This window comes from Gorilla gorilla, chromosome 15, assembly GCF_029281585.2.
Source record: "Gorilla gorilla gorilla isolate KB3781 chromosome 15, NHGRI_mGorGor1-v2.1_pri, whole genome shotgun sequence".
NCBI lineage: Eukaryota > Metazoa > Chordata > Mammalia > Primates > Hominidae > Gorilla > Gorilla gorilla.
In genome coordinates this window covers 108615837-108641337 of record NC_073239.2, presented here as the reverse complement: position 1 = coordinate 108641337, position 25501 = coordinate 108615837, and the positions used below count along the sequence as shown (strand labels likewise).

Genomic DNA, 25501 nt, shown 5'->3' with positions numbered 1-25501 from the left:
TAATTTTAAAAATCCTATTAAGGTAAGAAATCCCAAAAAGTACCCAGGAATAAAAAAAGGAGTTGCAAGGCCTATTGTGTAGAAATTATAAAACTAATGAAGGTCATAAAAAAAGACCAAAATAAATAAGAGATTTCATGTTTATAAGCAGGAACTTCTGGTATTATAAAGATTTATTTTATAAATAAATTTATTACAAATAAAATGTATTACAAAGTTATCAATTCAATATGATTCCAAGAAAAATTATAACAATGTTTTTGGTTTGTGTGTGTGTGTGTGTGTGTTTTTTGTGTCAGGGAGGGTGTGGAAATTGGCAAGCCAAACACAAAATTCATATGGGAGAATGATACATCATGAATAACAAACATAATTTTAGAGAAAAAAAAACAAAAAACAAAAATTTGTCCTAGCATGACTTATTATAAAGCAATAGATTAAAACAGTATGCATCAGTATAGGGATAGACAAATAACCTTGCCCAAATCTCTTTGACTTCCTAATGGCTTATAGTCTGCTTCTGCTGAATTCCTTTAGTTTTACTAGGTTGGTGCAAAAGTAATCGCAGTTTTTGCAATTACTTTTAATGGCAAAAACCGCGATTATTTTTGCACCAACCTGATAATTGTGTCTTTTTCCACTCTCTGCTGTCATATGCTACAGTATGTCAATCCATATAGAAACTTGGCTCCTTTTCTTATGTTGTTCTGTGAATAGGTCCTAGCCAGGACCGCCTCCTCCTCGTCTTTATCCAAACACCAATACCTACCTTACTTCTGTGAGCCATAGGAGAGGGGTCATTCTCAACTCCTCATGCTTGATTCTGCCTTACAAATGAAAGTCATGGGAGAGAAGCACCAGTCTTAATTCCTTGGGATCACACTCATGAGGCCACCTCAACCTCTCAAGAAAACAAACAACTTCAGCAACAGGTTCTTTAGGTGAAACCACCTTTTCCCCAACTGGTCACCACTGTGCTGAAGCAATAAAGGAAGTTCTCACAGTATCAAGCTGCAACTGCCTAAATCAGCAATTTTTTTTTTTTTTTTTTTTTTTTGAGACAGGGTCTCTCTCTGTTGCCCAGGCTGGAATGCAGAGGCACAATCATGGCTCACTACAGCCTCAAACTCCTAGGCTCAAGCAATCCTCCTACCTTAGCCTCCCACATAGCTGGGACTACAGGTACACGCCACCACACCCAACTAGCAGTTCCTTTGCGAGGCCTTGTTTGTCCTCCTGGCCTTCATGCCACATGGAGTTAATGGTGGGAACAGCTATGCAGCAGCCCCATGTACTCCAGTTTGGATTTATTACCCCCTTTCCTCCTCTAGGATATTCTTAAGACATAAACCATCAGGCCCCCCATCAGTTACCAGAACATAAGCTTCCCCAGATCATTTCTGGTTATCCTATCCCACATACTGTTCTGAATGTCCTCTAATTTGATTCAAACTTTATCCCGCTCTATCCACCCAAATCCTTTCATTAGAATTTGTGGCCTGTCATTAACAAATTCCCCCATATCACTCACTTTTTCTCTGAATGGTCCCTTAACTTTCTTTCCATAAAGAGTACCGGGTCATCCCCAGATGACATTCTTTCCCCTCAGCCCTCCCACATATCACATATTTCAAAACCCAGGGTGAGGGTTGTTGTCTTTGCTCCTTAGGATTACCGCTTAATCACTACTCCTGTCCTCTTGTTTGAAACATGGAGCTTTTTTGAACTCAGACTTTACCTCCCTCTAACTTTTCTTGGTTGCCAGCATTTGGTGACCTCCTTACCACTCACATTCATTCATTTACAAGTTTAATCTCTGGGTCCCTGCCTTCCTCTCCACTTGACTTTTGTCACTATTTTTGGTGACTTCACCATCCATATGGATGATCCATGCAGTACCTAGCTTCAAGGCTTCCTGTCCTCCAATGATCTTTCCCCTATCTTACTCCTATGGCAATAGTCTTCTTAAAATTTTTTATTTAATAATTTCAACTTTTATTTTAGATTTGAGGGGAGGTACATGTGCAGGTTTGTTACATGGGTATCTTGTGTGATGCTGAGGTTTGGAATATGAATGAGCCCACCACCCAGATAGTGAGCATAGCACCCAATAGTTAGTTTTTCAACCATTGCTCTCTTCCCTCCCCCAGCTAGTAGTCCCCAGTGTCTATTGTCGCCATCTTCAGGTCTGTGAGTAGCTCCCACCTACAAGTGAGAACATATGGTATTTGGTTTTCTGTTGCCTGTGTTAATTCGCTTAGGATAATGGCCTCCAGCTGCATCTATGTTGCTGGAAAGGACATGATTTCATCCTTTTTATAGCTGCATTGTATTCCATGGTGTGCCACATTGTCTTTATCCAGTCCACCATTGATGGGTACTTAGGTCGATTCCATGTCTTTACAACCTATGAACAAAAAAAAGCCCTGGACCAGATGAATTCACAGCCAAATTCTACTAGACATGCAAAGAAGAGCTGGCACCAATCCTACTGAAACTATTCCCAAAAAATTGAGGAGCAGGATCTCCTCCCTAACTCATTCTATGAAGCCAGCATCACCCTGATACCAAAACCGGCAAGGACACAACAAAAAAAAGAAAACTAGAAGCCAATATTTTGATGAACATAGACAGAAAAATTCTTGACAAGATATTAGCAAAAGGAATCCAGCAGCGTATTACTATGCAGTCATAAAAAAAGAATGAGTTCATGTCTTTTGCAGGGACATGGATGAAGCTGGAAACCATCATTCTCAGCAAACTAACACAGGAACAGAAAACCAAACACCGCATGTTCTCACTCATAAGTGGGAGTTGAGCAATGAGAACCTATGGGCATAGGGAGGGGAACATCACACACCGGGGCCTGTCGAGGGGTGGGGGACAAGAGGAGGGATAGCATTAGGAGAAATATCTAATGTAAATGATGGGTTGATGGGTGCAGCAAACCACCATGGCACATGTACACCTATGCAACAAACCTGCATGTTCTGCACATGTATACCAGAACTTAAAGTATAATAAAATAAATAAATAAATATTATTAAAATAAATAAATAAAATTAAAAAGTAAAAATAAAAAGTTAATTCAAGGCTGGGCACGGTGACTCATGCCTGTAATCCCAGGACTTTGGGAGGCTGAGGTGGGCAAATCACCTGAGGTCAGGAGTTCAAGAGCAGCCTGGCCAACATGTTGAAATCCTGTCTCTACTAAAATACAAAAATTAGTAGGGCGTGGTAGTGGGTGCCTGTAATCCCAGCTACTCGGGAGGCTGAGGCAGGAGAATCTCTTGAACCCGGGAGGCAGAGGTTGCAGTGAGCCGAGACTGCGCCATTGCATTCCAGCCTGGGTGACAAGAGCAAAACTCCATCTAAAAAAAAAAAAAAAAATTAATTCGTCACGATCAAGTAGGCTTCATTCCTGGGATGCAAAATTGGTTCAACATATGCAAATCAAGAAATGTTATTCTTTTTGCTTAGGAATACTTTAGCTATTTGGGCTCTTTTTTGGTTTCATATGAATTTTAGGATTTTTTTTCTAATTCTGTGAAAAATGATGTTGTTATTTTGATGGGAATTGCATTGAATCTATAGATTGTTTTGGGCAGTATGGATGTGGGGGAAAGGGAATGCTTATACACTGCTGGTGGGAATGTAAATTAGTACAACCTCTATGAAAAACAGTGTGGAGATTCCTTAAAGAACTACAGGTAGATCTACCATTTGATCCAGCAATCCCACCGCTGGGTATCTACCCAATGAAAAGAAGTCATTATATGAAAAAGACACTTGCACACATATGTTTATAGCAGCACAATTCACAATTGCAAAGATGTGGAACAAACCTAAGTGCCCATCAACTAATGAACAGATAAAGAAAGTGTGGTATACGTACACCATGGAATACTACTAAGCCATAAAAAGGAATGAAACAATGTCTTTTGCAGCAACTTAGATGGAGCTGGAGGCCATTATTCTAAGTGAAGTAACACAGGATTGGAAAACCAAAAACCATATGTTCTCACTTATAAGTGGGAGCTAAGCTATGAGCAAGCAAAGGCATACAGAGTGATGTAATGGACTTTGGAGACTCAGAAGGGGGAGGTTGGGAGGGAGCTAGGGATAAAAAAACCACACATTAGGTACAATGTACACTACTTGGGTGATGGCTGCACTAAAATCTCAGAATTCACAGCTACATAATTCATCCATGTAACAAAAAACTACTTGTACCCCAAAAGCTATTGATATTTTTTAAATAACATAAAAATGTGATTTACCATATAAATAGAACTAAAAACAAAAGCTATATAGTGATCTCAATAGATGTGGAAAAAACCTTTGATAAAACCTAACATCCCTTCATGTTAAAAACTCTCAACCAACAAGACATTGAAGGAACATACCTCAAAATAATAGGAGACATCTATGACAAACACACAGATAACATTATACTGAACGGGCCAAAGCTGGAAGCATTCCCCTTGAGAACCAGAACAAGACAAGGATGCTCACTCTCACCTCTTCTATTCAACACAGTACTGGAAGTCCTAGCCAGAGCAATCAGGCAACAGGAAGAAATAAAATGCATCCAAATAGGAGAAGAAGGCATCCAATAGAAGAAGTCAAACTCTCTCTCTTTGCTGACAATATGATTTTATACCTAGAAACCCCTAAAGACTCTAACAAAAAGCTCCTAGAACTGGTAAACAATTTCAGTAAAGTTTCAAGATACAAAAATCAATGTAGAAAAATCAGTAGCATTCCTATACACCAAAATCATTCAAGCTGAGAGCCAAATCGAGAGCACAATCCCATTTACAATACCCCCCACCACACACACACACCCCTAGGAATACATCTAACCAAGGAGGTGAAAGATCTCTACAAGGAGGAGTACAAAACACTGCTAAAATAAATCATAGATGATACAAACGAATGGAAAAACAGTCCATGCTCATGGATTGGAAGAATCATTACCATCTAAATGGCCATACTGCCCAAGCAATCTACAGATTCAGTACTATTCCTATCAAGCTACCAATGTTATTTTTCACAGAATTAGAAAAAAACTATTCTAAAATTCATATGGAACAAAAAAGAGCCCAAATAACCAAAGCAATCCTAAGCAAAAAGAACAAAGCCTGAGGTATCACATTACCCGACTTCAAACTATACTACAAGACTGCAGTAACCAAAACAGCATGGCACTGGTACAAAACCAGACACATAGACCAATGGAACAGAATAGAGGATCCAGAAATAAAGCCACACCCCTACTACCATCTGATCTTCAACAAAGTTAACAAAAATAAGCATTAGGGAAAAGACCCTATTCAATAAATGGTGCTGGGGTAGCTGGCTAGCCATACGCAAAAGAAAAATGAAACTGGATCCTTGCCTTTCTCCATATACAAAAGTTAACTCAAGATGGAGTAAAGGTGTAAATGATTAAACTCTTGACCTTGTCATCTCTCATGTCATTAGCTCTGAAATCCATAGTATCTGCATCGTACACTCTGTCCACTGCCTCTTATTCTTTGTCTGTTCTAGTACTCACACTCCAACATTTCTTTGATCTCATTGAGACCTTAATCCATTTTCACTATCACTTTTTTTCACTACCCAACATCCTTATTTTCCTCTGTTCTCACCATAATTCTCAGAGCCCATCTTTTTAAATACTTTTGTAACTCGCTTGCCCTTCTTTTTCCTCCTTGCCTGCCCAACCCCAACTCTAAAACCATCTCTGCTCCTGCCCTGCAAGAGCAGAATATTGCTGGCGAAAAATTGCATGCTAGTCTCATTTTGACATTTCACTGACCAGTCTCACTCTAAATTCGTGATCATGAATCTTAAGTGGGCACTCAGTACTCCCTATAAAGACTACTGCCTATAAATCCTATCACTCTTCTGTTGTATATTTATTTTCCCACTCTGCAAAATTTATCACACTTCTTTCCACTCCTCAAATACTCTTCCCCTCTTATTCTTGGCTGTGCCTTTATATAATACTTCAGAGAAAATAAAGATTGATTATAGAAACCCCATTGTTGCAACTGGAAATCTGCCATCATACCTGCATTTGTATGCTTTGCCTTTTCTGCCTGTTGCACTGTAAGAAATGTCTCTGCTGCAATCAAAGGCTACCCCTCAGCCCTTGTGTTCTGGATCCCATTCCTTGCAGCCATCTGAACAACCTTGCTCTTACATCTGTTGTGCAATTCTCATCTTTCTCTCCAACATCATCATACTCTTCCTCCTCACTGGATTGTATCCATTAGGATAGAGACATACCCTAATATCCCCCATCTTAAACAAAACCTTCGTTTATCTCACTTTACTTCCATCTCCACTTCTCTGTTCCCTTTCAAAAAAAAATATTTAAGGCCAGAATTTAATGCAGATGATGCTGTTTTTCCACCTCCCGTTTTATCTTCTTTCCACTACAAATCAGACTCTGGTTTCCATCACCGTACTAAAACATTTCTTCTCAAGGCCACTCACAATTTCCATATTGCCAATTCCAACAGCCAGTCTTTTATGCCCATTCTACTTTCCTTTCCAGCAGCATTTAACACGGTCGACCAGTCTCTGCTCAAAACACTTTCTTCTTTTAGCTTTCTTGATACCACTTTCAAGTTCTTTATATTTTCTCATTGGTCACTCTTTAGTTTTCTAGGAGGGCTCCTTTTTGGTGTGACCCCTAAATGCAAACCTAGGGCTTTGTTTTTGACTGTCCTTCCTTAAGTTACCACATTCTCCCTCTGGAAGATTTAATCCAGTCTGATGGCAGTAATGCCATCTTCAGGCTGATGATTCCCAAATCTATATTGCTGCTGCTGACCACTCCTTTGAAACAAAACTACTCCTCTCTTCAGTTGTCTATTACGAATTTCTTCTTGATGGCTAATAAGCATCTCAACTACAGCAAGTCTGATCCAGAACTCTTGATCCGTCTCCCTCAAAAAATCTGTTTCTCTCCAGTATTTCTCATCCCAATTAGTATTAAATTGGTCAGAACTGAAATCTAGGACACATTCTTGACTGCTCTTACCCTCACAACATTCCCCAATTGTGCTGTCTCCAGGGTCCATCGCCAATGTGACCACCTCACTTCTCTGCTAAAATCTTAGGTCAAGTCAACATTTTTTATTAGACTAATTAACAGTGGTCTCTCTATTTCCATTCTTGTGCCAATACAAATCAGCCTCCATACACCCACCAGAGTGATGTTCTCAAGTATAAACCAGATCACATCACTTCCCTGCTTCCAACACTCCTGTGGCTTCCCTTTGCCAATAGAATAAAAGCTAAACTTTTAACAATGGTCTGCATCAGCTTCTGTAAGCCCTGGGATAGTTTGTTACAGAGAGTAGGCTGTAAGTTAATTTTAGTCTGTAAATATTAACCAGCATAAAGTGTTTATTTTATTATGTCTCCATTAAATAGTGCTTTTTTGCAAGAATCTGGTCATGTGATAGCATGCTGGACATCTATAATTATTCCCACTTAAAATATCCCACCATTAGGCTGGATGGTGGCTCACACCTGTAATTTCAGCACTTTGGGAGGCTGAGGTGGGTGAATCACTTGAGATCAGGAGTTCGAGACCAGCCTAGCCAACATGGCGAAATCCTGTCCCTACCAAAATTACTAAAATTTAGCCAGACATGGTGGTGCACACCTGTAATCCCAGCTACTCAGGAGGATGAGGCACGAGAATTGCTCGAACCTGGGAGGCGAAGGTTGCAGTGAGTGGAGATTGCGCCACTGCACCCCAGCCTGGGTGACGGAGTGAGACTCTGTCAAAAAAAAAAAAAAAAAAAAAAAATTCCACCATTATCTGTAAAACTAAACTTAATTCTCAGAAAGGCAAAGTTTGTCTTTAGTTTTCCTCTTCCTGGAAAAAGTATACAATAATAAATAACACTTCCTTCTACAGCTTTCCTTAAACAGAAAAGAGCTGGGAGTTAAAACTCACACTTCAAAATATGACTCGTTCTACAAATGTCCTCTTTTGGAAATAAAGTATATGCGTTAGATTACCAAGGTTCCTTAGCCTCCCCTCCTCCCCAGTCCAGTAGTTATGTCCTTTGGCAAAACTTCAGATCAGCACCTCACATTTAAAACACAAAAGACTCCAGACATTCCTACCTATGACCAAGAAAAGGTGGGGTCGGGGAACAAAGTACTTTAGGATTTGTGATGTGTTCAATCTTCTTCATTTACAAGGTTTTAATGAAACTTTAGCAAAAGTTTTTGTTTTTTTTTTGTTTTTTTTATTTTTATTTTTATTTTTATTTTTTTTTATTATACTTTAAGTTTTAGGGTACATGTGCACATTGTGCAGGTTAGTTACATATGTATACATGTGCCATGCTGGATTAAGTTTTTCTGTTTTTAAAATCACAAATAAAAAAGTAAATCATAGTTTCTCCTGTCTTGGAGTTTACATTTTAATTTTCTTCTTTGGAGTTTTTAAAAATTATTATTAACTAAAATTGTGCTCCTGAAATAGGAGCATGTTTATGCTTAGAAGGGTACTGTTAGGGAGGAAACATTTTCCTCTGTTCTCTTATGCTTAGTGAATAGGGCTCTATGAATTAAATCGACACAACAGATTTCTTTTTTTTTTTGAGATAGGGTCTCTCTTTGTCTCCCGGCCTGGAGTCGCATGATCATAGTTCACTATAGCCTTGACCTCCCAAGCTCAAGAGATCCTCTCACCTCAGCCTTCTGAGTAGCTGGGACTACAGGCATGCACCACCATGCCCAGCTAATTTTGTATTTTTTGTAGAGACAGGGTTATACCATGTTGCCCAGGCTGGTCTCAAACTCCTGGGCTCAAGTGATCCTCCTGCCTTGGCCTCTCAAAGTGCTGGGATTATAGGCGTGAGCCACCATGCCCAGCCCAAATAACAGAGTAACAGGATAAAAAGCACACAATTTTTTTTTTATTATTTATGTGCATGGCAGTTCACAAATAGAAGTGAAGATCAAGTGGTTAAATCAGGAAATTATATACCATTTTCACAAAGGAAGTAGATTTAGGAATCAAGGAACAATTCACTGTAAGGAAGTTGTGACTAGAAAATATATAGGGGAACTAATGGCAGATAAGGGCTCCCTATCTCCAGTGATAAAAATGCTCTTTTTTTTCTGGTACAAGGAGCAATTTATGCTTTGCTTTTAAGCAGATAAAGGGAGGGCAGAGACTGCATTTGTTGATTCTCAATTGCCTTCAGGTCAAAAAAAAATCCTTAAACTAAAGTGGCATATCTGGCATATTCTGATGCCCTTCTACGGAAAAAAAGATACAGTACAATTTGGAAGATATTCTAAGAGAATGAACCAATACCTTAAGAGGGTTGATTTTAAGGGCATATTATTCCCAGCAGTAATCATTCTAGGAGTCAATCAGATGGTTGGCTAATATTATGTGGTGTAACTTGAAGTTACTTCATCTTTCCAATGCTTGGGGAAGTGAGAGTCAAAGTGCTGAGAGGGAGTTGGAACGGACTCTGGGCTCTTGCCCCTGAAGGTGACTCACCTTGTAAATTTGCCTGGCTTTAATTTTCCTTTTGTTTCATGGTAGGTGTTTACATAGGCATAACCTTTGGTGGATTCTGGCATGATTATGATACCACATGGTTTAACATGACACAGACTATCTATTCCCAACTTCAAGAAGGTAACTCCTCTAACATTGCCTTCATCTTGAGCATTTTACTTACGTCAATATTTGATTAATATCTATAAAATGTCTTTGCTTCACTAAGGAACTCACTTTTTTCTTACTTTTTAATCCATGGTATGATTTCTTCGTTTAGAACATGAAGGCCTTTCATTGGTGGATATGGTTTTAACGAATCATTTTTTAGTTATCCTCACCTCTTTGGGCCTTTTTGTAAGTGAAGATCTTCGTTATCCATCACGCTACAGCTTATCGGTATGTAAATTGCTTTGTAACTAATAGCTAATCTTAAATATCTTCTGTGACACAAAAAGAAATATTTAATACTTGAGTTATTTGTGGTGTATCTTAAAATTGAAATGCTTTTTTCTTTCGAAAAACATAAAGGCATAATACAGCAACTTTTTCCTTTACCTCGTAGTATTGAATATATAATTTGGAAATGGTGCTAGTTGTATTGCTGTACAAATTTATAGTAAGTTTTAAATGTATACATGCAGAAAAGATCTGTCTACCTACCTATTGATTGATCCATTTATTTATAGCTATATATGTTACCCAAATGCTTTCAGGTAATTTATAAAGCCACATATAGTATTACAAAGTAACATAAGTGAAAAGTAAGTATTGGGATTGAGCGAAGGGAAATACACGTTTAGGTGAAGATTGTTAATATGCATACCATAAAATTCTTAAACATGTTAACAAGTACCTCTCAAAAATTACCACAACAGAGATGAGACAAGCAATAAAGACTTGGGATCGGTAGGAGAAAAGATAGAGGGAAGTAAAGAAGGGGAAATGGTATTGATTGAGACACAGATATTTCTTATACATGGTAATTATTATCTTTCTTCAGGTATAAGAATATTCACATATACCTGAACCTTCCTCACCATCTCTGAGAAAGTACCATTTGTTGCTCAGATGACTAGGGGATCTGGGTTTTTTTTACGTGCTCATTATATAATTGCTAAAACAGAGAGTTGAAACCAGGAATGCTACAATGACTTAAATTCAAAGTGCAGAGAAGTAGACAGGGATTGTATATTGTAAGTCCTGACCTCTGGACTGCTCTGGCCTGGGCAGAAGGAACAGAGTGGCAAAGGAGAAAATAATAGGTTGAGGGTGTGCCTTCCTAAACCCAAATGGGCGGCAGACTTGCATATGCCAGCACACTTCTTCTTTTTTTTTTGTTTTTTTTGAGACTGAGTCTCGCTCTGTTACCAGGCTGGAGTGCAGTGGCGTGATCTCAGCTCCCTGCAATCTCCGTCTCCTAGGTTCAAACAATTCTCCTGCCTCCGCCTCCCGAGTAGCTGGGATTACAGGCATGCGCCACCACGCCCAGTTAATTTTTGTATTTTTAGGAGAAACGGAGTTTCACCATGTTGGCCAGGCTGGTCTCGAACTCCTGACCTCGTGATCCGCCTATCTCGGCCTCCCCAAGTGCTAGGATTACAGGTGTGAGCCACCGCGCCGGGCCCACCTGCACACTTCTTAATTCCTCCATTTAAATCATTAAAAGGCATGGTTTTCTTCTCAAATCCTTTCTGGAATCACACTAAGGTATAAGTAAATTAATAAAATAATGAAATGAGGCAAAGACTGATGGGGAAATTCCCTGGATATTGTATAAACTATATCAGAGTTTACTTTTAGTGTTTGGCTATCCTAACTGCTAGGATAGAAAAAACATATAATTTTGTTATAATTTTGTTTCAAGGAATTTATATGGTTTATTTCCTTTAGTATAATTTAAATTGCTATGTTTTGTTAGGCCTTCTGATATGCAAGCAAAAATTAAAGTTTCTTCTTTTCTTCTAGTTTTCCAGGGCAGACTTTTGTGGTTTTGAAAGGGTAAGAAGCTTTATATTTCCCAGGGCTGGTTAGAAGATATGTGTTTACTTGGTAACTTGAGATGAGATGCAAGACAATAATTCACAATATAAGTTATTCCAGTTACTATATTATTTATAGTTTAAACAAAATATATATTTTTATATATATATGAATTTGTAGCATATATTATTTATACATATATTCGTAGCAACCATTAAGCAGTGCTCACCTCTTCTGCTTCAAAGGAAGAAGTGCTCCTCCCTGTTTCAGAGGTCACCCCCACCCCGTTTCCTATGCTATGTCCAAGCTAGCTATGGTTGTTCAGTTCAGATTCTGCACAAGGGCACTTGACTGAAGAGAGTAAAGTGCTGGGGTCTGGCTAACACTTTACTCCTCAATCCATCTACCCCAGTGTAAGTCTGTTCTACTTCGAGAAAGGGGTACCTTTTCTAACTTACAAAAAATGTCATATAATCTAGTCACTGGTCTTCTTCTGGCCTTTTGGGGGATTTTGTTCCATCAGTTATCTCCCCTATATGTTAAAAAGTCAAGTTTTGTGATTAATGAACTAGGTCATTCCCATCAGCATATAAGCATGCTTCGGTTGGAAAACCACAAATGAAATCATGAGTGTTCCTAGCCATTTGCCATATGCCCTCCCTATTCTGTCCTCATAGAGTGAGCAGATGGCTATGGACCAGAAAGGTGGCCCTCACCAGGCACTGAATCTGCCTGCACCTTTATCTTGGATTGTGCAGGCTCCAGTCTGTGTGCAGATATACCCACATTCACACTGTCTATGAGAAAGGAGCATTTATTTCTCAGGAAGCAAACAGAACTGACTAATTGTCATACTAATCAGAGGACAAGTAGAGCAGATAACTGAGAGAGCCAGATGGGCAAAAATGATTTGCATTATAAAGAATAGAGGGAAATAACTGTCAAAATAGAATTCCATACCTAGCTAAACTATTTATCTCAAGAATGAGAGTGAAAAGAGAATGTTCACACCCAAAGACATTGGGAGGGTTTACCATCCAGAAATTCCCATGAAGGAGTAGGATGCCAGAAGCAATGAGGAAAACTGGAATGTAAGTTCTAAGACCTGGGAGAGCAGGAGCCCTGTCTATGCTGTTCGCTACTAGATCCCAGTGTCTAGAATGGCACCTGACACAAGGTATGCACTTAGTAAATATGTGTTCAAAGAATGGAATTGGTATAAAAAATAAGTTATGGCCAGGCGTGGTAGCCCACGCCTGTAACCCCAGCACTTTGGGAGGCTGAGGCGGGTGGATCACCTGAGGTCAGGAGTTATAGACTAGCCTGGCCAATATGACGAAATTCCATCTCTACAGAAAATACAAAAATTAGCCAGATGTGTTGGTACATGCCTGTAATCCCAGCTACGCGGGAGGCTGAGGCATGAGAATTGCTTGAACCCAGGAGGCGGAGGTTGCAGTGAGTCGAGATCATGCCACTGCACTCCAATCTGGGTGACCGAGCTAGACTCTGTCTCAAAATAAAAATTAAAATAAATTAAATAAAAAATAAGTTATACATTTTGTGTTTAATAATTGGATGGAACCAAAACTCTAGACAATATAACAAGGAGAAATGGCAGTAGTTTTCAGTGGATAATAAAGTATTTAAGATCTTTGTAAGGAGAACCAATATGGGGAATAAGTTAAGAATTTGTTAGAAAAATGTGCAATTCAGCATATATGTTAAGAATTGAAGGATAATTACCAAAAAACTAAAATAAGACAAAAAGAATATAACCTAAAACTTCCAAACCACCAGACAGAGGAAAACAAGATTAAAGAATAATCCATCTATTCTACAAAAAGGAAGAAAGGAGAGGAGAGATAAAGGTAAAAGAATAGAAAAACTACGAGGTAAAACAGTAGAAATAAATCCAAATATCTCAGCAATTACAATAAGTGGAAAGGAACTTATAGGACACTGAAGAAAAGATAATATATATTTTAAAAAGTTACACCTAAAGAAGAATCACACAAAAAGTAACATAAATGGATGGAGGAGACTGTGACCTTTAACTCCCTTTAGCTTTCATCTTCAGCCTACCTGCCCTGCTAAGTCAAAAAAGGCTGCTGGGGCCACTGGACAGCTGGGCTCACTGGGAGCCTGCTTTGAGCAATCTCACTGAGGAGATCTGGCATGTCGTTACCTCACTCATGGTTTACCTGAGAACAAAGTGCTGGCAACACAGAGCGGGGAGTAGAGGACTGGGAAGGGGAAGGATTCTGGAGGGAGTTTGGCTGGCAGAGCTCCACGAAATCCTAGGGAAGGGTTTTCTCAGTTTTGGGAGTGTGGCTGAGAGTAAGGCTAGAGATGGGCCTACCGGGAGAGCTGCATTCTCCCTGTGCCTGAGGTAGGCAGGATGAAGGAGACCTGGAAAGAGGGGAACCCCTTCTGTTTCCAAGGTGGTGGCATGGCAGCCCAGAGGGCTAGAGACCACTTTGCCATCTATTATTCCAATTGTGAAAATTCGAGGTGCTCCACAAACCATACCTGAGCCCTCTCTTCAAAGCACACTTAAGGTAGCCTGGCATTCTGAGAGCAAAGATTATTAGAATAAAACTAGAGTCGCTGGTGGATAAGGCAACAATTGAACGAGAACAACATTTTTAAATAAAATCATTTCACAGATACCCAATGAGCACCTACTCTGTGATTACCATCATTGGCACTGAGGTATTAGCAAGAACACAGTCAATATCAATAAAGAGCTTCAAGAGCAGCATAAAAATACTTCCTGGGACTGAATACCAAAATTTCCATTAAAAATGGAATAAATTGAAAGATAGAATGGCCACTGTTTAAATGCAGAGTAGTGGCATGGAAAATCAAGATGAAGAAACTTCTCAAACCATCTAAGGAACATCGCTAGAAATCACAAGGGAAAAGTGAGCCTTTGAGGAGAGATCCAGAAGGGCTAACAGGTGAGCAAAAGAGTTTTCAGATGGATTTAAAAAGGAACAGATATAAGACAGGCAATAATAAAAAAAAAAATAGAAGAACATTAACTGAGATTAAGAAAGTTCCAAGGCTATATATTACAATCCACTAAATTCCAGGGAGCACTGAAAAAATGTAGGCATATCCAAGGAATATATTCCTCAGTTTTAAGGTTAAGGGGGAAATATTACAAGTATCCAAACAGAAAGAGCAAAAGCAAAATACACCTCACGGATATTAGATTTTGTTTATACAACAGTAGAAGCTTGAAGACCATGAAATCAACATCTACCGTCTATTTAAGACAAAAGAACCAAAGTCCAGAATTTCTATTTCCAGACAAGAGATTATTCATCTTTCAGATTAAAAAAGTTTATGACCTGGTTATCCCAACTAAGGAAAATACTCAAGAAAGAACTTTAATAAAACAAATGAAAAAGAACAGACATTTCAATAAAGGGGAAGAAAATGAGGAGAGGACTAGTGATAAGAAATGCTTGGCTGTTTCTCTCATTTTATCTCATATTTATTCGTGTGTTTTCTGTCCATCCATATAAATCAAAATGGAGTACTAGATAAGGATTTTTTTTTTTTTTTTTGAGACACTCTCCCTCTGTCACCCAGGCTGGAGTGCAGTGGCGATCTCAGCTCAGTGCTACTTCCACCTCCTGGGTTCAAGCAATTCTCCTGCCTCAGTCTCTTGAGTAGCTGGAATTACAGGTGTGTGCTACCACGCTCAGCTAATTTTTGTATTTTTGGTAGAGATAGGGTTTCACCATGTTAGCCAGGCTGGTCTCAAACTCCTGACCTCAAGTGATCCACCCACCTTGGCCTCCCAGAGTGCTGGGATTACAGGCGTGAGTCACCGCGCCCAGCCTAGATAAGGATTTTTGAACAGAGACATCTTAGCCAATGTGGGCTGCTATAACAAAATTACCATAGACTGGGTGGCTTATACAGAACAGAAATTTATTTCTCACAGTTCTGGAGCCTGGACAGTCCAAGATAAAAGCACAGGCAAATTCAGTGTCTGGTGAGGGCTGCCTTCCTGGTTCATAGACAGCCATCTGTTCACTGTGTCCTCATGTGGCAGAGGGGCAAGGGATCTCCCTGGGTTCTCTTTTATAAGAGGACTAATTCGATTCACTGAATCACCCCCACATCAAATAAGGGTACTAATTCCATTTACCTTATCACCTCCCAAAGGCCCCACCTCCCTCCCATACAGCCTATAGCAAGAAAGGACATGTTGCAAGGGAAATTAGCATTTTCAACACCTAAAAATTATGATGTTCAAATAGGTAATACATTCACATAGTTAAAAACTAAAAAAGTTACAAAAAGATATAGACTGAGAAGTCTCTATCCCACCTCTCTGTATATTCACCCTGATTTTTCCCTGTCCCTTACAGGTAATCTTTTTTTATTTTATATCTTTTCAGCATTTTCTAATGGAAATTCAAATAATTATGAATATAATGAATATATATACTTTTCTTCCTTTTATTATACTATATACAAAGTATGCTAAATGATTTTCTTCACTTATCAATAATTATCATAGGAAAAAATCCATATTAGTAAATGGAGAATAGCCTCTTTTTCTTTTGTTTTTTGTTTCTTTTTTACAGCTACAAGTATTCCATTGTATGAACTAGCCAGAGTTTATTTAAATTATCATCCATTGCTGGATGCTTGGGTAATTTCCCAATATTTTGCTATTACAAACAATGCTCCCATGAATAATTCTGTACCTAGAAATTTTATGTGTCCAGACATATAGATACAATACATCCTAGAACTTGATTGGGAGATCAAGGGATAAATACTTATGCAATTTTAAAAAATAATCACAAATTGCCGTTCATGGAAGTTTTTATAATTATCAAGGATATTATAATAAGTCCTATTAAACTAAAATATCTTAGTAAAACTCAGGGATGGTTGATAGTGATGAGGGAGAGGGGAAATACGGTGTTCCAAAGGTAGAAAGGTGCTGGGATTGGGGAGTGGAGGGAAGGGAAAAAGTGAAATTATTTTTAAGAGTTTAAGGATCTATCTTTAAATAAGACCTCTTTTACTAATGATTGAAGCAAAGGTGTTCAGAATGAGATATATGTGGGTGTTTAGACAGGTAGTTGAACAAGTGAATACTTAATGATTTATTCATTCAGTAAGTCTCATCCATTCAACAAATATTTGTTGAGCACTTCCTATATTCCATGCTTATTCAGACAAGAATGATTCCATAGTGAACAAGACAAAGTCCCTACTTTCACGTAGCTTAACATTCTACTGAGGGGGCTAGATCATTAAAAAATACACAAACAAATACATAATGTGATTTTAGAGAGTAATAAGTGCTCGTTGAAATTAAAGCAGAGTAAGAGAAAGAGTGAGGGGAAGATAATATTCTGTTTTAAATAGGGTGATTAAAGCAGGCCTTTTCAAAGAGATGAAATTTAAGCAGAAACTTGAGTAACTTGGAATAATTATTTTGACACAGCATTTCCAGTCAAAGGTAATAGGAAGTATAAGATCCCTAAATTAGGGATTTGGCATGAGATAAAATCTGTTAGTTATCCACCAAAATCTGTTTAGTGGCAACAGCAAGGAATATGGATCACTTCTTTAAGGATAAAATTAAAATTCTTGTGACACACAAAATGCTTACTGCTTCAGCCTGAGTGTGCCTGCCTCTGCCTGCAGCCATCCTGCCCCTACTGCAGCCATCTTGCCTGGCCATGCTAAACCACTCACCTTCCCTTAATGTGCTAACATTTCTCACACCTCGACTCCTTTGCATAACATGTTTTGTCTTCTTAGCATGCACTGCTTCCTCCTATTTCACTTAGAGAATTTCAACTCATTCTTCAGAAATCCCTCCCTGACCACCAAGGTGCTCCTCCTCTGCATGCTCCAAGTTCTCAGCACAAATTCCTATCATTATCACCCTATGTTGTCTGTTGAGCCCCCAGACTAGCCTCACAAGATTTTAGGTTCCGGTCAAGATCTATCTTATTTACTATTGTATCCCGATAAATTACCACACGGCCTTGCACATAGGCAGTCTCAATGAATATTTATTGAGTCAATGAGTGAATAAATGAAGACAGACTGGATTCAAATTTTGGACTAACTTATCAGCCATGTAACATAAAATTTTGAACAAGTTGTATAACTCTCTGGACCTCAATTTCTTCATTTTAAAATGAGCATAACAATATCTACCTCTTAGAAATGAGGTGATTAAGTAACATTACATATGAAAAATCTCAGCACAGTACATGGCACAATGTAGATACTTAAAAAAATTCGTTGGCGGCCAGGCATAGTGGCTCATGCCTATAGTCCCAGTGCTTTACAAAGCCAAAGCAGGAGAATTGCTTAAGTTCAGGAGCTCTAGACTAGCCTGGGCAATATAGTGAGACTCCTTTCCCTCAAAAAATTAAAAAATTACCCAGGCATGGTGGTGCACACCTGTAGTCCCAGCTATTTGGGAGGCTGAGGCGGGAGGATTTATTAAGCTGAAGAGTTTGAGGCTGGAGTGAGCTACGATCATGCCACTGCACTCTAGCCTGGGTGACAGAGCCAGGACCCCATATCAATCAATCAATCAATAAAGTGACTCCTCGGTCAGCGCAGTGGCTCACACCTATAATGCCAGCACTTTGGGAGGCTGAGGCGGGTGGATCACTTGAGGTCAGGAGTTCGAGACCAGCCTGACCAACATGGTGAAACCTTGTCTCTACTAAAATACAAAAAAAATTAGCCAGGCTTGGTGGCGTGTGACTATAATCCCAGCTACTCAGGAGGCTGAGGCAGGAGAATCACTTGAACCTGAGAGGTGGAGTTTGTAGTGAGCCAAAATTGTGCTACTGCACTCCAGCCTGGGCAACAGAGTAAGACTCCTTCTCAATTAAAAAAAAAAAAAAAAAAAAAAAAAAGAAGTGTCTCCTCCTGTGTTCAAGTTTTGTCATTAGATATCAGCAAAGGCTTTTGCACACAGATCATACAGATTTTATTATTAGTCTATAAAAATGTAAAAAAGTCTTTCTTACATCCCAACAGAAATTTGAAGGTCAGAATCTTCCTATAATAAAATAATCTCAAACTGTTGCATTTAATTAATATCCAACATTTATATCCAACACATTCAATATATTGAAGCTTGTCTCTCATGACCAATTTTCAAAACCTTTTTCCTGTTTCTTCTTGCTGCTGTCAGGCTTCTGGGAATGCTCCTTAAACCCAGCTGCCACTAATGAGGAATAAAAGATAAATATGTGACCCATTGTAACTGTGCTGAAAGACTAATGGCTTCTGGTAGCTTCTGAAAGACAGTTCATAGACAAGGGCATCCTCCATTAACATATGCTAATTCATGTGTGATTTCTTTTCTCTTTATGCCTTTTTTGTGCATTGTTCAAAATGTATATTCCTGTTTCTTGTTCTCATTCTACAGTCTTTTATTTTATTTGCATACAATTTTTGTCTCTTTGCCTCACATTCCCGAACTATCAAACTTTGAAATTTTTTAGTTTTTTCTATCTTATATCTTAAGATATCTTAAGTCTACATATTGGCTAAGTGATATTTTATTTATTTATGTAGGTTGACTATGTGAAAGGAAAACTGTGGTATAATGAAAGATGTTTTGCTAACAGAGAGCACTTTGAAGGTAAATTTTGGTTAAAGATATACTGTATTAAGAGACTTTTACATATATGTGTAACTGAATGCAAGCTCAGCCTTTGGAATGGTCTTTTAAGACCATTCCAAACTTTAGGCTGGGGAGGGTTTAAAAAGGGGCACTTGGGGTGGGAGGCATTCAGGAATGATGCTGGGTGCAAGGTCTGTGTGCCCTGTCCCAGTGGCTATCTTGAGTCATGCTCCACCTGGAACATAGGCTAGTGTCATCTTCACGATGGCCAGGTTGTAGACTAACCTCCTTGAGGTAATCTCTGGAATTTCACAGCTGAGTCTGCATGTCTGATTTGTCTCAAAATTAGCCCCTGGAACTTCTAAGCAATCGCATAATTAGATAAGCCAGCAGTACAAGGGAGTGTCGGGTGGGAAGGGAGGGAAACCAAGAATTTCAAAGTATGTTTTCAAGGCTAAAAGCAAGAAAAGAAAAAACAGTTTCAAAAATGCATTTTTAACCTAAGCCACTCAGTTGCAACTTTCCATTGTGAAATTCCATTCCATTTCTATGGAAAATGGGTGGCATAGTCGATCTGGCTACTTCCTGCTGAGAAGGGCCATAGTTAGGAGGTACCAGAATGGAATTTGTCCACCTGGAGTTGGAAATATTCTCGAGTTCCTAGACTTGCAGTAGGAATTTGCGGGAGCATTATGGTGCAGGGACATAGGAGTTTCTGAGAACATCTTTCCTGCATCCTTGTGCAGAGTATACAATAGCAATAAAATCCACAGCAGCCGAAGAGGACAATGAGCAAAATACCAATCATACTATATATGAAAGTCTTCCATGCACTAAGGGGCTGACTAAACCAATCCGTTATTGGGAGAAGGTATCTATAGCAGAATATGAGTATCCAGTGCATGCATAGGTTAGGTTATATTGTGAGAATAATCTAGCATATATAGACAACAGTCTTAATGCACTAGTGCCACTTTAGGCTGCAGTCAGGATATCTACAGCCGTATAGTTTTGTAAGGCCACTTGCCTAATCTGGAAGTTTCTTCAGTAAGAAGAGTGATGGCATGGTGGGTGTTATTAAAGGCAGCAGCCATATGCTTAGCCAGGGCCTCTACTTGTAATTCTACATCTATGGTCACTGCCTGGGGGAAAAAGATGGATAGTGGGTAAAACCACCAGGATGCCCATTTTTGACAGTGGTGTCTGGCGTTTGTGCTTTCCCAGTTGGCAGGCAGAGTCTAGATGGAACAGGATTCATCCTGGTAGGTAAGGATGCTCCCAGATGCATCTGCCAGTCCAATCAAAGGATAGGAAGGGCCAACTGTGAGTGCCACAGGCCCATAAGCAGCCCCGGGGGAAGGGTTGGCTCCATGTGAGAAGGAGCTGTTTTGCTACCCCAGCCATATAATTGCTAGTCAGTTGAAGAGTTTGATTACATTGCTGGGGAGGTAACCATCCCATGTTACAGGTATTAGCTTGAGGTGTGCTGCGGTTGTGGTGTTCAGTGCACAGTGGTGCTTGACCTATTACCTGTATTTGTACCTCTGTCAGCCATCTGACACCACTGTGTACAGCATATCCCAAGGTGGAGATGGCATTGACCTGCTTGCAACTTAGTTGAAAAGCATGTTTCCTGATTTCCTGTCAAATAGGAAATTCATGAGGCTTATGATGAGATGAGTTACGGCCATGAAAGGGAAATGGGTGACTTGCCCCATACCAGGTATAGAAATGACTCCAAGTACTTAGGTTGGTGGCTTGCACGCACCATGGCAAGCCTGCAGTGGAAAAAAGGGCAATTCCCCACAGACCCAGCAGTCTGTTCTATTCTGGAGGGAAGCCACCATTTGTGCCCATTCAGCAAAAAGGTTAGTTTCAGCAGAGATAAATAATGTATTCATGACTACAAAACTTGTTAAGAAGTTCATGTTAAGAAAAGGATAGTACTTATCTGTGTGTTTTTTTTCTTTAATACAGCTTTAGGTCTTTTCTTGGCACACATGAACAGGCAGGCTGGTTGTCTGAGGTATCAGGTTGAGGATGAGCCTTCACCTGAGTGTGATGTATCCAGGGTTTAATTCCAGCCAGTTTGACAGATGAATGCATGGTCAGCAGTGCATCATAAGTCCCATCCATTTTTGACTAGCTGCCGGTCAGGTCCTTGTTTTTTTCCAAGACTTTTTAGCAGTACCTTAACTCTTGGTGGAAAGGGTGAAGGGGCTTGCCCCTAGGGTATGAGGACCTGGAAGCAGAAAACTGATGCATGGTTAGTAATGTCTGTCCTAACTGGTGTATGTATTGTTTAATTCTTAATTCATTTATTAGGTCTAAAGGCGGGACTCCCAGGGAGGGTCTCCCATAAACAATCTCAAAAGGGTTCAACCTGCTCCCACTTTGGGATGTTACCTTGACTCAGAGTAAGGCAATGGGAAAAATTCATCCCAAGTCAAATTACTTTCTTGACATATTTTGGCAATGCAATTTTTTTAGAGTGTGGCTTCTCTCTTTAGTTTTTCCTGTCATTGTGGTCTTTCAGATGACAATCTACAAGTTGTAGGAAGGGGTGAGTCACAGTTTGCCCTGACATTCCTGCAACCATCACAGTCTTTTTTGAATCAGAGGATAGGCAGATGTTAACTATAGAATATATAGCCCCCCATATCAATAAGAAAGTAAGTTTGTTCTCCATTGTCCATTATGCTCAGGGGTCCTGTGGGGACATGATGAAACGTTGGCTAAACGTACGAATTGAACAAGTTATAGGAGGACCTATGAATATTTATGAAAGTGGTCCTGACACATGCATATTGAACGAACATGCATATAACATATGACTCCGTTTACCTTGTGGGGAGACTTAATCGTTTTCTGGCATGGGCTTAGGTCCTGTTTATAATTTGATAGCTTATTGCCATAAAGAACCTGTTCTGTCAGTCTTATGATAATTAATAGTGGTCAATAGTAGTGTCTAAATCATAAAATGGAGGGAATATAATGAGGCATGCCTGACTTTCCATCCCATCATGGCTGGGGATTAAGTTTTTAAGGATTTTTCTTGGGGTTCCCTTGGCCAAGAGGGAGGGTTTGTTTAGTTGGTAGGGGACTCAGTATTTTATTTTTTGGTTTATATTTCCTCTTTTTTGGTAAAGATATGCCAGAGGCAGTATCAATGGCCAAGTTTTACTTTGTCCCATACTAATGCTGGGGTGGTATGACTACCTGTCCCAGGTCCGTCATGCCCGCCAGTGGGACACCTATGGCCAAGGAACTTAGAGTCAAAAGACTTATAGCCAATTAAACATTTCAGGCCAGATTAGAATGGAGGTGGGCAGGCACTCATTAACCCTTAAAATTCCTTTTAAACAGTGTAAGAGCTGAAAACCAAAAGCCAAAAACAAAGTTATAAAACTGACTAATGTATATATTTTATGCATTGGGCTGCTGTAGTCTTAGCTTGTAGCAATTAGTTATACAAAACACAAGCATTTTGTTTAGCTGTTTAGGCATCTGTGTGCCTGTCTTTGATTTGGAGGTTCTGAACTAAGTTTATGCCTCAAAACCAGCGTTTATAATATCACATGACCACCACTTCTGCAACAGTCCCTGGGCCTAGAAGGATTGGATAGTTTCAGTTTTGGAGGTAAAGTAAAACATAATTGGCAACATTTCAAACAAAATGGTCATAAGCCTTGCCTCACTCTGAGAATGACAGGAAAGGAAGCTCACAGGTAGCTAAACATTTAAATTATTTAGAATTAAGACACAGAATAAATTATATTAATTCAGATGGGGCAAAATTAGTAAATGAATCTTAATGTTTTTTAATACAGGCTTGTCCTGTGTCCTATTAAGGCAGTATACTTTGATTGTTGCCTTTGTCTGGGTCTAAAGATGAGGCTTTGGTTGACTTGAGATTGGTATCAGATACTGGCAGAGTCAGCGTCTTCTTTAGATGAGGTATGTCCATCTAGGAGTCAAAGCCCTGTAACTTAACAGCACAAGCATTAGTTAATGGCACCTGTTAAGGACATTTTCAAGAGGCTGGAGATGGTGATACTGGAGTCTATGACCTGACTGGAAGCCATAAAAAGATTTACAGACTTGCATTGATTAATTTTTATAGCTTTGATGAGCCCAAGAAATAAGTCAGAGATTTAATTTAGGATTTGATTTCAAGGATGTTTGTGAAAGACGTTAAAAGGCTCAAAACATTTGGTCAAAATAGAATGATAGGTCATTGTAAAACAATATTCATCTAACCAAAGTGATAATCAAAAGACTTTAAGGGCAACATAGAAGGTTATGTGGCTGTAAAAACCTTAACCCTTTTAAGTCTGAGGTTTTTTAAGCTATCAAAAATCTAATAAAGATGACATAGAAATTATCTTGATAAGATGTAAAATCTTACATCTGATATAGGCCATCCATGGATATGGCATATGACATAGGCCATCTATGGCATGCTTAGACTTTCTATCTTGTCCTATATTATCTCTTTCCTAAACAACCATTTTACTTTAGGACAGAAATTTACCATATAAGATATTTCCTCATACAAAATTATTTTAATAAGAACACAACTTACAGAATTATATATTACCTAGTATTTTTATTTTTAATAACTTTAAACTTTGGTGAAAGCTTAGGAAGCAAGAAATCCTGAACTGTTTATCAGATGTTAACATTTTATAGATGAAATAATTCTACAAGTTTTATAAACATGTTTTCCCACATCATAACCCGTTTTTAGTTGGAAATGACCCAGACATCTAAATAAGCATCCAAAATAATTTTAAGGTTTTAAATTTCATTTAAAGTTTACCTGCAAGCATTTACCCCATTTACATGTAACTTGATTTTTTCATTTTTAATCATTTATCTAGATTACTTTTGAAAACGGAGATATTAGACAGCACTAGTTATCATTTAAAGTTATTTTCCTGTTAACCATTTTTAAAGCTTGTAAACATCAGGGATTCACCTAAGAACCTTAAAGTTAAACACATGGGCATTTTGCTGACAACTTAGAAGATTCAGCTGTTTTTATTGAACCACCAATATTACATTAGTCTTATTTATCAAAAAAAATCGTACAAACAAAGATCATTCTGCTTTTGGCTGGGTTTATAGCCTTATAACTTTTATGCCAAATCCAGACAGCTTAATATATCTAGCAGAGGCAAATACAAAACATATCTAATCAGTAAACTCAGACAAAAATGTATGCTGACACTTCTGAAGACATTTCTATGTTAATTTTATTAATCATATTTAAAACCAGTTTTATTTATCAAAGATGCATGTGCACTTGAAGAGCTTTTGGATTTCATTTATGAGTACTCATTTACTTATAAGCCAGCTTGGTAGTGTGCCAGATATGACACATCACATAATACATCAACATCACATAAATATATCTAAACATGTATATGCACACACAAATATCCAATAGCTTTTACCTTAGAATTCTAGCCACAAGATAGCAATATAATCTCATCATTTTATAAAAGATAGCTGGATCTGAATTAGTTTTGTGACAAAATTGGAATCTGTTCACATGGCTGAACTTTGTTTGCCTTACTAGGTAATCCAAGAAAGGCAATGGACCAAAATTTGGCTAAAGCAGTCTTTATGGCAGTTCAGTTTTGTTTTTTATTTTACTTTAAGTTCCAGGATACAAGTGCAGAACGTGTAGGCTCGTTACATAGGTATATATGTGCCATGGTGGTTTGCTGCATCTATCAACTGTCATCTAGGTTTTAAGCCCCACATGCATTAGCTATTTGTCCTAATGCTCTCTCCCCCCTTGCCCCCCACCTGCCAACTGGCCCTGGTGTGTGTTGTTCCCTTCCCTGTGTCCATGTGTTCTCACTGTTCAACTCCCACTTATGAGTAAGAACATGCGGTGTTTGGTTTTCTTCTGTTCCTGTGTTAGTTTGCTGAGGATTATGGCTTCCAGCTTCATCCATGTCCCTGCAAAGGACATGATCTCATTCCTTTTTAGGGCTGCATAGTATTCCATGGTGTACATGTACCCATTTTCTTTATCCCGTCTATCATTGATGGGTATTTGGGTTGGTTGCATGTCTTTGCTATTGTAACTAGTGCTGCAATACAGTAGCAAGTAGATAAGGGCCCAAATGCGCATGTGCCTTTATAGTAGAATGATTTATTTTCCTTAGAGTATATACCCAGTAATGGGATTGCTAGGTCAAATGACATTTCTGGTTCTAGATCCTTGAGGAATTGCCACACTGTCTCCACAATGGCTGAACTAATTTACATTCCCACCAACAGTGTAAAAGCATTCCTATTTCTCCACA

At 38.8% G+C, this 25501-nt stretch overlaps 1 protein-coding gene across 1 annotated transcript in view; it reads left to right on the top strand.

Annotated features, from left to right (window-relative positions):
* CATSPERB (cation channel sperm associated auxiliary subunit beta) overlaps window positions 1-25501 on the top strand; it is a 152255-nt gene that overhangs the window by 29151 nt on the left and 97603 nt on the right. Inside the window, exons 8-11 of the mRNA XM_004055597.5 lie at window positions 9599-9694; window positions 9834-9952; window positions 11522-11554; window positions 19130-19196. Of these exons, the coding sequence (XP_004055645.2) occupies window positions 9599-9694; window positions 9834-9952; window positions 11522-11554; window positions 19130-19196 (315 nt within the window). The remainder of the gene's footprint in view (window positions 1-9598; window positions 9695-9833; window positions 9953-11521; window positions 11555-19129; window positions 19197-25501) is intronic.